At 25.2% G+C, this 12,801-nt stretch overlaps 5 protein-coding genes across 5 annotated transcripts; 2 read left to right on the forward strand and 3 right to left on the reverse strand.

The window, feature by feature from the left end:
* Positions 1-436: 436 nt before the first annotated feature.
* Positions 437-2,029, reverse strand: DICPUDRAFT_159528 (uncharacterized protein; the record flags this gene model as incomplete). The annotated part of the gene is made up of 3 exons (XM_003294474.1): positions 437-1,116; positions 1,191-1,600; positions 1,671-2,029. The coding sequence occupies 3 exons, from the start codon at positions 2,027-2,029 to the stop codon at positions 437-439; spliced, it is 1,449 nt and encodes a 482-aa protein (XP_003294522.1).
* Positions 2,030-2,436: 407 nt separating this feature from the next.
* Positions 2,437-4,078, forward strand: DICPUDRAFT_84992 (uncharacterized protein; the record flags this gene model as incomplete). Its single annotated transcript, XM_003294472.1, has 3 exons — positions 2,437-2,565; positions 2,644-3,120; positions 3,185-4,078. The coding sequence occupies 3 exons, from the start codon at positions 2,437-2,439 to the stop codon at positions 4,076-4,078; spliced, it is 1,500 nt and encodes a 499-aa protein (XP_003294520.1).
* A 289-nt stretch (positions 4,079-4,367) lies between these two features.
* On the forward strand, positions 4,368-6,346 carry DICPUDRAFT_43581 (uncharacterized protein; the record flags this gene model as incomplete). Its single annotated transcript, XM_003294473.1, has 2 exons — positions 4,368-4,465; positions 4,579-6,346. 2 exons carry the CDS (start codon positions 4,368-4,370, stop codon positions 6,344-6,346), a joined length of 1,866 nt encoding a protein of 621 aa, XP_003294521.1.
* A 173-nt stretch (positions 6,347-6,519) lies between these two features.
* DICPUDRAFT_159531 (uncharacterized protein) lies at positions 6,520-9,666 on the reverse strand (the record flags this gene model as incomplete). The annotated part of the gene is made up of 2 exons (XM_003294475.1): positions 6,520-8,973; positions 9,328-9,666. The coding sequence occupies 2 exons, from the start codon at positions 9,664-9,666 to the stop codon at positions 6,520-6,522; spliced, it is 2,793 nt and encodes a 930-aa protein (XP_003294523.1).
* A 989-nt stretch (positions 9,667-10,655) lies between these two features.
* DICPUDRAFT_159532 (uncharacterized protein) lies at positions 10,656-12,055 on the reverse strand (the record flags this gene model as incomplete). The annotated part of the gene is made up of 3 exons (XM_003294476.1): positions 10,656-10,934; positions 11,013-11,308; positions 11,329-12,055. The coding sequence occupies 3 exons, from the start codon at positions 12,053-12,055 to the stop codon at positions 10,656-10,658; spliced, it is 1,302 nt and encodes a 433-aa protein (XP_003294524.1).
* Positions 12,056-12,801: the final 746 nt, after the last annotated feature.

The following is a 12,801-nucleotide window of genomic DNA, read 5'->3' on the forward strand; positions in this document are numbered from 1 at the left end:
AAATAATTGACAAATATTAAAAAAACAATACATAATATAAAAAAAATTACTAGAAAACACCTATAAAAATTACATAGTGGTAAAAAATTCCTTTATTTATATTGAATTGTTTTAATAATAAGACCAATTCAGAAAATTATTTATTCACCCACCCACTAACACACAAACAAAAAATAATTTTATACAAATATATTTTTCTGAATGTAAACATAAAATCACTATCAAAATTAAAATTGAAATCTCTTTAAAATTCAGCTATAATCATATGATTTATTATTGTTTTATTAATCATTTGCATTATTATAAAATGATAATCATATCTACAAGTTTATTATTAAAAAAGATAATTATAATAAATCTATCTAAAATAAGTTTTTTTATGAATTTTTTTTTTTTTATTTATTTATTTTTTTTTATTTTGGTTATTTATATAAATTTATTTTTTTTTATTTATAAATCTACCAATCTTTGATGGTTTACTATTATATTTTAATTTGAAAAATGTTAAGCTACCAAAATCTTCACCTAAAATAAGTCTTTGATTATTTGGAGAGAAAGAAACTGAGGAGGTTTTAATGGTGAATTGGAAGTTTTGATTGATTTGATGAGATGGATATTGGATTAATTTGGTGGCTTTATTATTATATTTGCTAGCTGCTAATAATAATGAAGAGTTGTTTGTGAATTGTAAAGAGGTAATTGGATAAACAATGGCATCGATTGTTTTTAATGGTTTTGGTGTGGTGGATTCGAAACAGTCTTGATAACGATAACTATTAATAATACCTGATTCAGAACCTGTAACTAAATAATTACCATCATCTGAACAGACGATGCATGAAATGGAGTTACTACCAAAATTACCCCAATCTTTAAATTTATTAGTAATTGCCATTTTCTCTAAACAAAATGTATAAATGAAACCTTCACTAGCTATAAATAACTTCTTTGCTGAATCATTTGAGAATCCCATTGCACTAATTCCACTTGATGGTATTCTAAACTCGTTTACAACTGTCTTTGATAATAATGAAATTATTGAAATTCTACTTGTTGAATCTGAAATTGCAAAATAGCTGTTTGAAATACTTGATTTTTTTAAATAGTTTTTACCAACTGATATAAAAAATAAACTTTAATTAATACAATGTATCTTTATATAATAGTATAGATATAAAATGATCTTTTACCTCTTAATGGACGTTTGGTAATCTTTTCAGTTAAAACTTCAAATGTATAGTAATATTCTTTATCTAAACCGGTGATAATAACTTCGTTGGTTGATTCAATGAAATATAATTTTTCAATTGAGAAATCTACAAATTTACCTTGATAAAGTGGTTTAAATTTCTTTGTAAATTCGACTGAACCTTGATAAACTCTAAAGTTGCCTTTAATATCACCCATAAAAATTAAATTACCATCATTATTATATGCAATTGATGTAACTTGACCTGGTAAAACTTGTTGGAACTTATCAGCAATAAATTTAATAGAATCTCCATTATATACACTTTTATTACTATTAATAATATTATTAATTTCATCATCTTCTTCATCTGTATCTTTTTTTTCTTTAACTTTAGCCCATTCTGGTACACTATAAAATAGAATAAAACAATATTAATATTTTCAACTAACGTTAATGTTGTGGTATTTATAAAACATACACTGTTAATAATGATTTAGTTTTAAAAGTTTTATTGGTTCCATCTTCATCATCAATCCAAACACCTTCATCATTTGATTCTAATTTAATTTTTTTTGATGGTTTATCCTCTTCCTCCTCTTCTTTTTCTTCTACATTTTCTTGCTCTTCTTCTTTTTCTTCATCAGAATTATTTTCTTTATTTACATTTTCATCCTCTTCATCATTCCAAGCTGGAGCTTCAACTTGTTCTTCGACTTGTTCTTCAACTTGTTCTTCAACTTGCTCTTCAACAACTACTTTTTCCTCTACTTTAGTTATTTTTCTTTGTCTCTTTTTACCATTTGATAAATTGGCACTTGTTACTTTTTTGATTGCCATGTTTATCTCTTTTTTTTTTTATGCTGTATGACCAAAAAATTTTATTCGTTTCGTTTTTTTTTTTTTTTTAAAATTTTTTTTAAAAAATTAAAAATTAATTTTTTTTTTTAATTTTTTTTTATTTTTATTTATATTTATAACTTTATTTTTTAAAACTAAAAAGTATAGTTTTTTTATATCTTTATAAATTAATGTTATTTGAATATGAGTTAATATAACAAACAATTTTTTTTATAATATTTTCTTTTTTTTTTTTTTATTTTTTTTTTTTTTGTTATAATTATTTTTTTTTTAATTTTGGATATTTTAGGAACTAATACCATCAATTAAGAAATTTATTTTTTTTAATTTTTTTTATAATTTATTTAAAAAATTTAAAAATTATTCATTTTTAAAATAAAAAAAAGATGATTAAATTATTTGTATCATTATTATTATTATCTATTTGTATTAATAGTTCCTATGGATTTTCATATCCAGAAGAAGGTGCTTATGTTGGAATCAATTCAAATTTTATTTCAATTTTAACAAACGAGGTGTGTATTCAAAAAAAAAAAATAAAAAAAAAATCGTTTTTTTTATATTAATTATTTAAAAATTTTATTTTAACACAGTTTACAAGTTTATTCCAAAATCAAATAAATTCATTCCAAGTACCAGATATTAGTGGAAGTGTAGGAAGTGATAAATATGATTTTAGTTCAATTTCGCAATCCGTTCAATTAAGTGGTTTTTATTATACCCAAACAGGATCAGGTCAATATCAAATTGGATTCCAAAGTATTACCTTTTCAATTCATACTGATTTTAAAGCATGTGTACACAAGATGGTTGATGGCAAGCAAATTGATCTCTGTGAACATGGTAATGTTAAAATCAATTCCCAAGCAACTATTTCAAGCACTTCAAATGTAAATGTTGTTTTTGACACCTCATCTCCATCCCTTACATGTTTATCAACTACTATTAATGTACCATCAAATGGCATTAATTATGAAGTTGATTGCACAAGTAGAATCTGTGATAAGACCCATGATATTCGTGATAAAATCGAACAAGATTTTATTCCACAAGTTCAAACTTCAGTTACTGTATGTATTAATTAATAATTATTTTTGTATACAAACATATATTAATATATATTAATTTCAATAGACTGCAATTAATGGTATGATAAGCAAATATGAAACATTTTTTACAACTTTAAAACCATTAAATATTTTATTTAAAGGTAACGAATTATTTGTAAATTCCGAAGGTTATTTAATTCAATCAAATATTTCATCAGCATCCTTAACCCCAACATTACTTTATGCTATTAATGGCGGCGTTGTTGTAAAGAATTCTAATGGTCAATATATTTACCCATCACAATCACCAAATACATTGCCATCTTACATTGCTGTTGAGCAATTTTCAAGTGATGTTTCAGTTGTCTTGACCCCATTCTTTTTTGAATCACTAGTCGATGCTGGTCTTGATATTATGCTTCCATTCGAAATTACTGAAGAAATGGTACCACCATCATCCCCAATTCATTTAAATACATCTGATCCATTCTTTAACCAAACTGCACCAGGTCTTACTGCTAAATATCCAAATTCATTAATATCAGTTTCTCTTAATTCACCAGCTCCACCAACCGTTTCCCTCAATCAAACTGGTATTTTTATTCGTACTGCTATTAGTGCCGACTTCTATGTTGAATCTTTAAACACAAAAGAATTCTCTGTTGTATTTTCATTTGGTATTGAGCTTACACCAACTTTAAAACAAGTTTCAAATGGTTTCAACATTTCAGCCACTCTTGATACAATCGATGTTTATTCAGCTCTAGTTTCATTTTCAAGTGTTGGTGATGTTGATACTACTGGTTTCATTCAACTCATTCAATTAATTCAAGGTTTCATTCAAGTTCCAATGGTTACTATTCAAAATCCATTAACAACTTTCTCAATTACCTCTTTATCTTTTTCAGATAATAATCAATATATTCAAATTTTATTAAATTTATCAAAAGATATGTTATCACAAATTAAAATAAATTAATATAGGTAATATTAATTTATAATAATTAATAAATATAAAAAAAAATTAGTTTAGATTAACAAAAAAGGTAATTTGGCAAAACAAAAAATAAAAAATTAAAAAAATATAAACTATTAGATCAGATTTAAAACAATTGGTAATATTTAAGAAATGAAGGATAAATGTTTATAAATATATAGTTATAAATAATTTTTTTATTTTATAAAAAACTAGAATGAACAAAATAAAATATATATATTTAAGTTTTTTTTTTTTTTTTTTATTAATGAATAAAAACATTTTTTTATAAATGAATAAAAACAATATAAATTATAATTTGGACAAAAAATATTCAGAGGGGGATATCGTTTCCTTTTGGAACAACGTTGCTTTAGAATTTGTAAAATGGTATATTTTATTTTTTTATTATTTTGCAAAATACTTTTTTATAAAATTTTTATTTATTTTTTTTAAATTAAAATTTTTTTTCGCAACACTAAAACTATTTTTTAAAAAATAAGGGATAAACCATTTTCAAAAGCATACAGTGGAAATGAATATAATCCAGAATGGTTTAAAGATGGGTTAGTAAATGTTTGTAATAATGCTTTAGATGTTCATTTAAAAAACGATAAAATCAAAGATAGTGTTGCATTATACTACGAATGTCCAAGCAAAGGAATAAAAGGAAATTATACCTATCACCAACTGTGGAAAAAAGTATGCATTTTTTCAAGAGTACTTAGAAATCAAGGTATTGTTAAAGGTGATAGGGTTTTAATTTATATGCCAAATTGTGTAGAGGCTATTATCGCAATGTTATCATGTGCTCGGGTTGGTGCGGTCCATTGCAATACTTACTCAGCATATAGCTCAAAGAATTTATCCATTAGAATTGAACATTTAAAACCAAAGTTGGTAGTTTGTGCAAATTTTGGGGTTAAAGGAAATGACTATTACAATTATATACCAATTATAAAAGAAGCTTTGGATCTATCTAGTTTTAAATCAATGACTGTAATCGTTGTTGACCGTATAGATTTAATTAGTAAACAAAAGCAAAGAAATTTTATAAATCAAAATACAGATATAAAAATTGATAATTCATTAGATTGGGAAGAAATTACAAAAGATGTTGAGCCATTATTAGACTACGAAATGTTAAACTCAACTGATCCACTCTACATCTCATATACAAGTGGTACTACTGGTCAACCTAAAGGTCTTGTAGTGGATACTGGTGGTTTTTTAGTAAAGTCCTGTTATTCATTCAAGCATAATTATAACCTTCAACCTGGTGAAACATTTTTTTCAACTGCAGATATTGGGTGGCAAATAGGCCAAAATCTTATATACTTTTCTTTGTTACAGGGTATTGGTTGTATAGTTTATGAAGGAGGTGGCATCGAAACAAGCTATGATTACTTTAGAATTATCGAAGAGTATAGGGTATCAATATTTTTAACTGTTCCAGTAGATTTTAGAACTTTTAGGAAAATGGATCCAGAGGCAAATATAATTAGTAAATATAATTTAGGTAGTTTAAAAGCAATTGCATTGTGTGGAGAAGTTTTGGATAGATCAGTAATAGACTTTATAAAAAATAAAATAAAGAAACCTATTGTGGATAATTACGGCCAAACTGAAGGTGGATCTATTATTACATATCCTTTAGGTCAATTACCATATAAAGAGAAATCAGTTGGTAAACCTCTTCCCGGATTGAATGTAACCATTTTATCACCAACAACAAAACAAATTGCAAAACCAAATGAGGTTGGTGAAATTGTTATTAAATTACCACTTCCTCCATGTTTTTCATTAACTCTTTTGTTGGATGTCAACCAAGAAAGCTATTATAAAAAGAATTTAAACTCCTATCCAGGTTATTATTCAACGAATGATCTTGGTTATTACGACGAAGAAGGATATTATTATATTGTTTCAAGAGTTGATGATGTTATAAATTTAGGGGGCCATTTGATCTATAGCAAAGCTTATGAAGATATTATTCAAAATAATAGTAAGATTTTAGATAATGTAGTAGTTCCAATCAAAGATGAATTATTTGGTCAGGTTCCTGTTGCGTTTGTAGTTTTAAAAGATCAGTTTAAACAACAAATTCAAGATCCAACAAGTTTAAAAAATGAAATCAATCAATCATTAAGAGAAACTGAATATTTTGACCATGCAATACTCGAACATTTAGTAATTGTTTCATCACTTCCAAAAACAAATAGTAATAAAAAATCTAGAAATATATTAACTAAAATGTTTAATAGTAAGTAGAGTTTAAAAAGCAAACAATAAAAAATATACTAATAATTCTTTTTTCTAATTAGATGAACAATATACAACACCATCATTATCAAATATAGAAATTATAAATGATTTAGAAAAAGAAATTAAAAATTTTAAAAATAAATACATTTTTTAGTTTTAATTTATTATTTAATATTTTATTAATCGTTTTTAAATTGACCACTAACATGGAATTGTTCCAATAATAGTTTTTTGTTATTTAAATTTTGTTTATATTTGTTGTGTAGAAGTTGGTTTTCTTTATCTATTTGGTTTTTGATCCAGGTTGTTACATTCATATCAGTGTTTTCTTCAATATCATTTGTATCGTTTCTAACATAAAATAAAATATAGGGAACATCTGTACTAAATGATTTGGATATTTTTTGAATTGTTTTAATATCTGAAATTTGAACGAGACTATCATTAAATAAACACCAATCTAATTGTTTTGAGTTACTGGGTTTTGCATAACAATAATAATGGCCATGGTTTGGGGATCTGCCACTATGCATTATTATTGCATATAGTGAATAGTTTGAATATTTTGGTTTATCTTGGTTATCAGTATTATTGTTATTAGTATCACTATCATTATTATTATTGTTATTTGGAGTATAGGGTAAATTAAATTCTAATGGATAGTCCACATTATTTAATAGTTTTGAAATTGATTTTGATTCTCTTGAAAAATAAAATCTGTTGATACCTAAAATTAAATGTTGAGGAGTGGAGTTTAGTTTGATGATTTTATCTGCTTCTTCTAAACTTTTGCATTTTTCGCAATGATATTTGTTATCACCAACCAATTCTTCATTTGATAAATAATCTTGGACCATTTCTTCCAATGTATAGTTTTCTTTTTTATAATCGCTAAATGCCAATGGTATTTCTAAATATTCTTCGATTTTAATTGATTCATTTTTACATTTTCGACAGGTTATTTTGTTGGATAATTTACCACCAAATAATTTCGATATTTCGCTTGAATAGTTTTCAGTGTTTGTTGAGTTTGTATTTTTGTTTTCGCTACTATCATTGATTAATTTTTGTTTTTTTTGATTTCTTTCAAATTCTAAAACCTTTTCTTTGTTGATGTTTTTAAAAATTAAATCTAAATTATCTAATAAGGATTTTCCAAATTCAAAAGAATCGTGTTGCAAACCAGACTGGTATTCAATTGATAAGCATTTTAAAAATGAATCTGGTGATATTGATTCTTTGATTGATAGCCGAAGATTTGCAAATACAATTTGGATTTGTTTTAATAGTGGTGCTCTTTTGAAAATCTCTTTGCTGTACTTTTGTTCCATAAGCTTTACATTTTCTTCATTATCCCCTGTGGATACGTTGGTGATAAATTGACTTTTAATTGAGTTTATTAAATCTTGATCAATTTTTTGCAACAATAAATTTCTGAATGGTATTGTCATATAGAGTGCTTGAAGAAATGAGTTCATATAACAAGTATTTCCAAGATTAATAAGACCAGCCCTATCGGATAAAACTCTTTTCAATTTAATATTTTCAAATACTAAAGAATCTAAGCTTGGCCATGCGTTTTCTTCTAATAATTTCTTCATTTCAAATTCACTTGGGACAGGATCTAAGTGAGGTGACAGACGATGTAATAGTTGGATCAAGTCGGAATATAGCTCTGGGTACCCAGTGTGGTGGTACATTAAAGTCCATGATAGCTTTGAAAATTTGTTTAAAGTTGTATAGATTGATTTCTTGAATCTTGCAGGTTGGACAACTCTTTTAATTGAAAATACTAATAAATCCTTTCTTAGTGATGACCCATTTTCCCCACCATTAATGGATAGTATTTTTCTTACTGATTGCTGGATATCTGATTTTACTATTGGCACTAAATCTATAGTTATGGAGGAATTATCTTCTATACCTTTTATTTTATTGTAAAATGTGAATAAAAACTCTATTATAATTGGAAATAGTGGAATGATTGAATGAAAAGTATCTGGTGAGTGTTGATAGCCCAGTAGCATTCTTTCAAGGATTTCATATGCATTTGGTAACAGTTCTAATATGAACATTTGTCGAGTAATTGATTCTGCACACTCTATAACTATTGATGCTAATAGTGTTGTTTTCTTTGATTTTATTAAAGAGATGAATGTTTCTAAAATCCATTTTGAGTTTGTAAAAGTAAGGGGCCATTTTGTAAGTTTGCTAATAACTTCTAATAAATCGCTATCCTGTACTCTTCCATTATCAATAATATTAATGAATAATGGGATTAGTTCAATAGGTGATATATTTAAAATATTTATAATTGAACCTGTAATTTCATTTGATATATTATCACTATTATTATTATTATTATTATTATCTAATATAATTGAAAACATTTCTTGAATACTCTTTTCTATTAAGCTAAGTTGATTATTATTCCAAAATATTTTAACTAATTTAATATAGACTAATATAGTTTCATCACCCCTATTCCCATCATTAATTCCTATTGTAGCTAAATCTTGAATTATAAATTTAATAAATTTTAATAAAAATGTTTGTGGTAGCATCTCTTCAATTTTTATAAATCCTTGAATTGAATTTTCATTAATTTCAATAATTATATTTGATATTTGTTTCTAAATTTATAAAGAAAATATTTGGTTAGTATGATGTTTATTTCATGAATTTTTATAAAAAGAGTTGGTACAAACAAGTAAATCTCTATTATTGTTTAATATTTTTGAATTTCGCATCATAATATTTTTTAATGATGTATAAAAATATTTTATTTCGCTTGTATTCTCTATAGTAAGTTTATCACTACTTTTAATTTTACATTTTAATATAATTTGATATATTCCTAAAAATATATGTAGATTTAAATTAAGCTAAATAATTAAAATAAAGAGTCATTAGTAAACATAACTAGTTTGAATATGAAATTTTATATAATGAATGGGTTATGATTTGTAGATAATGATGCTACTTACAATTGGGTTTAATAAATCAACTAATTGATTTGATGTAAATCCATTTGAAATAGAAATGACAAATTCATTATTATTTTCATTGTTGCAATAGATTGCTTTAAATATGTTGCATAAGATTTCTAATGTATCGCTTTTGTTATTTGAAAAAATATTTTTAAATTCATCATCACTCTGTTGTTGAATTGATTTAATAATTTCTAAAGTTTCAATAAAATCATTAACTATTTGATTTTTATTTATATTATTATTGTTATTTATAAATTGGTCTATATTGCTATTATAATTATTATTATTATTATTATTGATACTAATATTAATAAGATATACAATAATGTTCATTTTTTTTTAAAAAAATTAAAAAAAAAAAAAAAAAAAGATAAAAATAATTTAAATTTAAAAAAATGAAATTTTTTTTAAAATATTTTCATTTAATTTTAAAATAATAAAGTAAATTAAAATAAAAAGATAAAAACCAGTATAAAAAAAAAATAAAGATATTAAAAAAAGAAAATAAAAGTAAAAAATATGTTATAAATTTTTATCTTTATTTATAAAACTAACTCTTTATGAAATATAAAAATCTGAATTGATAATAATTAAATTAAACTAAATATACTTTTTTACTGATTGTTATTTGTTAATTTAAATATTATAATTGATGGTGAAATAATATATAATATGAAAATATTAATGAGATCTTTTGATTGGTATTTCTTGAAAAGGTGGTAAAATGTGGTATTATGAGTTTGATTGTTGGTGATTGTTGGTGATTGTTGGTGATTCATTATATTATTGCGGTGGTGGTGATGAGTTAAACAACTGTGAGCTTTAATAAGAAAAAATGTTATTATGATTGATGGGTGCCCCTGATGAATGTTGATTATTTGTTTGAACAAAACCCCTTTGTTTGATTATACACTCTATACATTAAACGTATTGATATTGAAAATAACGGAAACTGAATAAATATTAAAATGAATATTAGTTTCTTTTATATTTAAATATAAATAATTATATTAATGTTATCATTATAGTTACCTTTTAATTTTGCTTTTTATTTGATATTGGAATATTTGTCCATTTTCTGATCTTTTATATGAAGGGTTGAATTTCATGATGCCATATGTAGTACTAAAGTTGATAATGATTTGATTATTTCCTGAATTCCTTTATGGATGATGTAGTTAACTATTTAAAATTTAATCGATTTTAATATGAAAAATAGAATAACGATTTGGTTAATAATTTCATCGCCATCGAACTCAATAATTGAAATTAGAATGAACGATTTAATTATTAATTTCCTCGCCATCGATGATTAATCATGATTAATCGAGATCCATGTAGTCACCAGATTCTTCGGAGTTAAAACTATCAAATGAATTATTATTATTTGTAAAAAATTCATCTGGAAGATAGTCATCTTCATTAAAATTGTTTCTAGAATCTGATTGATCATTGTGAACAGAATGGGAATCTGATTCATCGGAATCATTATCGGAATCATAACCAGAATTATTATCATTGGAACCATTAACGGATTCGTTGGCTTGTTCTAATGGTTCTAATTTGACATCAAATATTGATACTTTGACTTGACCCTCTCTCTGCAATTAAATAAAGAAATAAATTAATATAAGTTTTATTTATTATGTATAAATATTAATATCATATGAATTACTTACTTGAATAAAAAAAAAAAACTTTCTGCATAATGGACAAGTATTATTATTTAATTTGCACCATTTACGGATGCATTCATTGCAAAAAGTGTGAGAACAAACTTCGATAGTGGAGGTATTGGTGGTATTTAATTTTATATAACAAATACAACATTCGTTATTTTCTAAACTCTCCTTTTCTAATTTTTCTTTTTCGATACGTTCTTGTTCTCTTCTTTCTTTTTCCACATTTTCTTTTTCTAATCTCTCTCTTTCAATACGTTCTTGTTCTTTTTTTTCTTTCTCGACACGTTCTCTTTCTATTCTTTCATTTTCCAACTTTCCTTTTCAATACGGTCCTTTTCTGCTTTATCCCTTTTTAATTTTTCTTCCTCAGCAGAATTGAAATTTGGAGTATTTGATGAACCTGCACATTTATAACGAGATTGGTCTTTGTTATATGATGGATATTCTGATGCTTGATGTGCACTTTTTTGTTGGTTTCTTGATGGAATATCTGTTGGTTTTGGTTCATTAGTGGTATTGAAACGGGAATGAGAACTATTGAATGCTGGGTAACTAGATTGTGCCCTTGATGGTGTATATGGTTGTTGTGGTTGTTGTGGGCATTGATGTTGAGTCTTGTTTGATGTAGTACCAGCAGCATTAAAACGTGATTGTTCTCTATTATATGTTGGATAATCATTTGAACGTGTTCTTGGGGAATTTTGTTGTGGGCTTGGTTGCTGTTGTTGTGGGTGTTGTTGTGGTTGATTTGATTTTGGGAGACTACCGGCATTATAACGTGAATGGACTTGGTTAAAATTTGGGTAGTTTGTTGATTGTTGTTGTTGTTGTTGTTGTTGTTGTTGTTGTTGTTGTTGTTGTTGTTGTTGTTGTTTTCTTTGGAGCTCTTGTTGTTGCTTTAACTCTTGATCTTTTTGCTTCATTAATTCTTCTTGCTTTCTTTTCTTCTCTTCTTGCTCTTTTAAGAAAGCTTGCTCTGATTGTTGTTGTTGTTGTTTTCTGTACATTTCTTGCTCTTGTTGTTGTTGTCTTCTGTACATTTCTTGTTCTTGTTGTTGATTGTTTAATGAAGCGGCAATATTATAATGAACTTGATTTGGGTGTTGTGGGTAGGTTCTTTGATTGCTATGGTTATTGGAGAAGCAATCATTGTGGTTGGTATTGTTGGTGTTATTGGAGTTGTTGGTGTTATTGGTGTTATTGGTTTGGGTGTTATTGGTGTTGGTTTTTTTGTTTAAATATTTATTAAAAATAAAACTAAGTGAAATACCAATGATAAAAATTGTAAAAAAAATAATTAAATCATCCATTGTTGATTAAAATGAATTGTGATTTGGATTATTTGGGAATGGTTGAAAATTTTTATTAAAAAAAAAAATATTGCAGTTATTAAAATATATTATTATATGGAGTATTATAATAAAAAAATAAAGCAAAATAATTATTTGTATGTTGAAAAAAAAAAAAAAAACAAAAGAAAAGATGAAAAAAAAAAAAAAAATGATAAAACAAAAAAAAGGAGACAATTTTTCGCGTTTGGAAAAATTTAAAAAAAAAACCCCAATTTTTAATTTTAAAAAACATTTAATTTTAATTTTTTATTAAAAAAATCACAAATTGGTTTTTTGCCCAAAAAAAACCCGAACTCCCCGCCCCCAAAAAATAAAAAAACCCCCCCCTCTTTTTTTAAGGGGGGAACGGAAATTATTACTATACAGCGGCCATATTATAATTTAAAAAAAACCCCCTTTAAATAAACCCCTTTATAAAGATTGGGTTTATTTTG

The sequence above is a fragment of the Dictyostelium purpureum genome (assembly GCF_000190715.1).
Source record: "Dictyostelium purpureum unplaced genomic scaffold DICPUscaffold_575, whole genome shotgun sequence".
Taxonomy (NCBI): Eukaryota; Evosea; class Eumycetozoa; order Dictyosteliales; family Dictyosteliaceae; genus Dictyostelium; species Dictyostelium purpureum.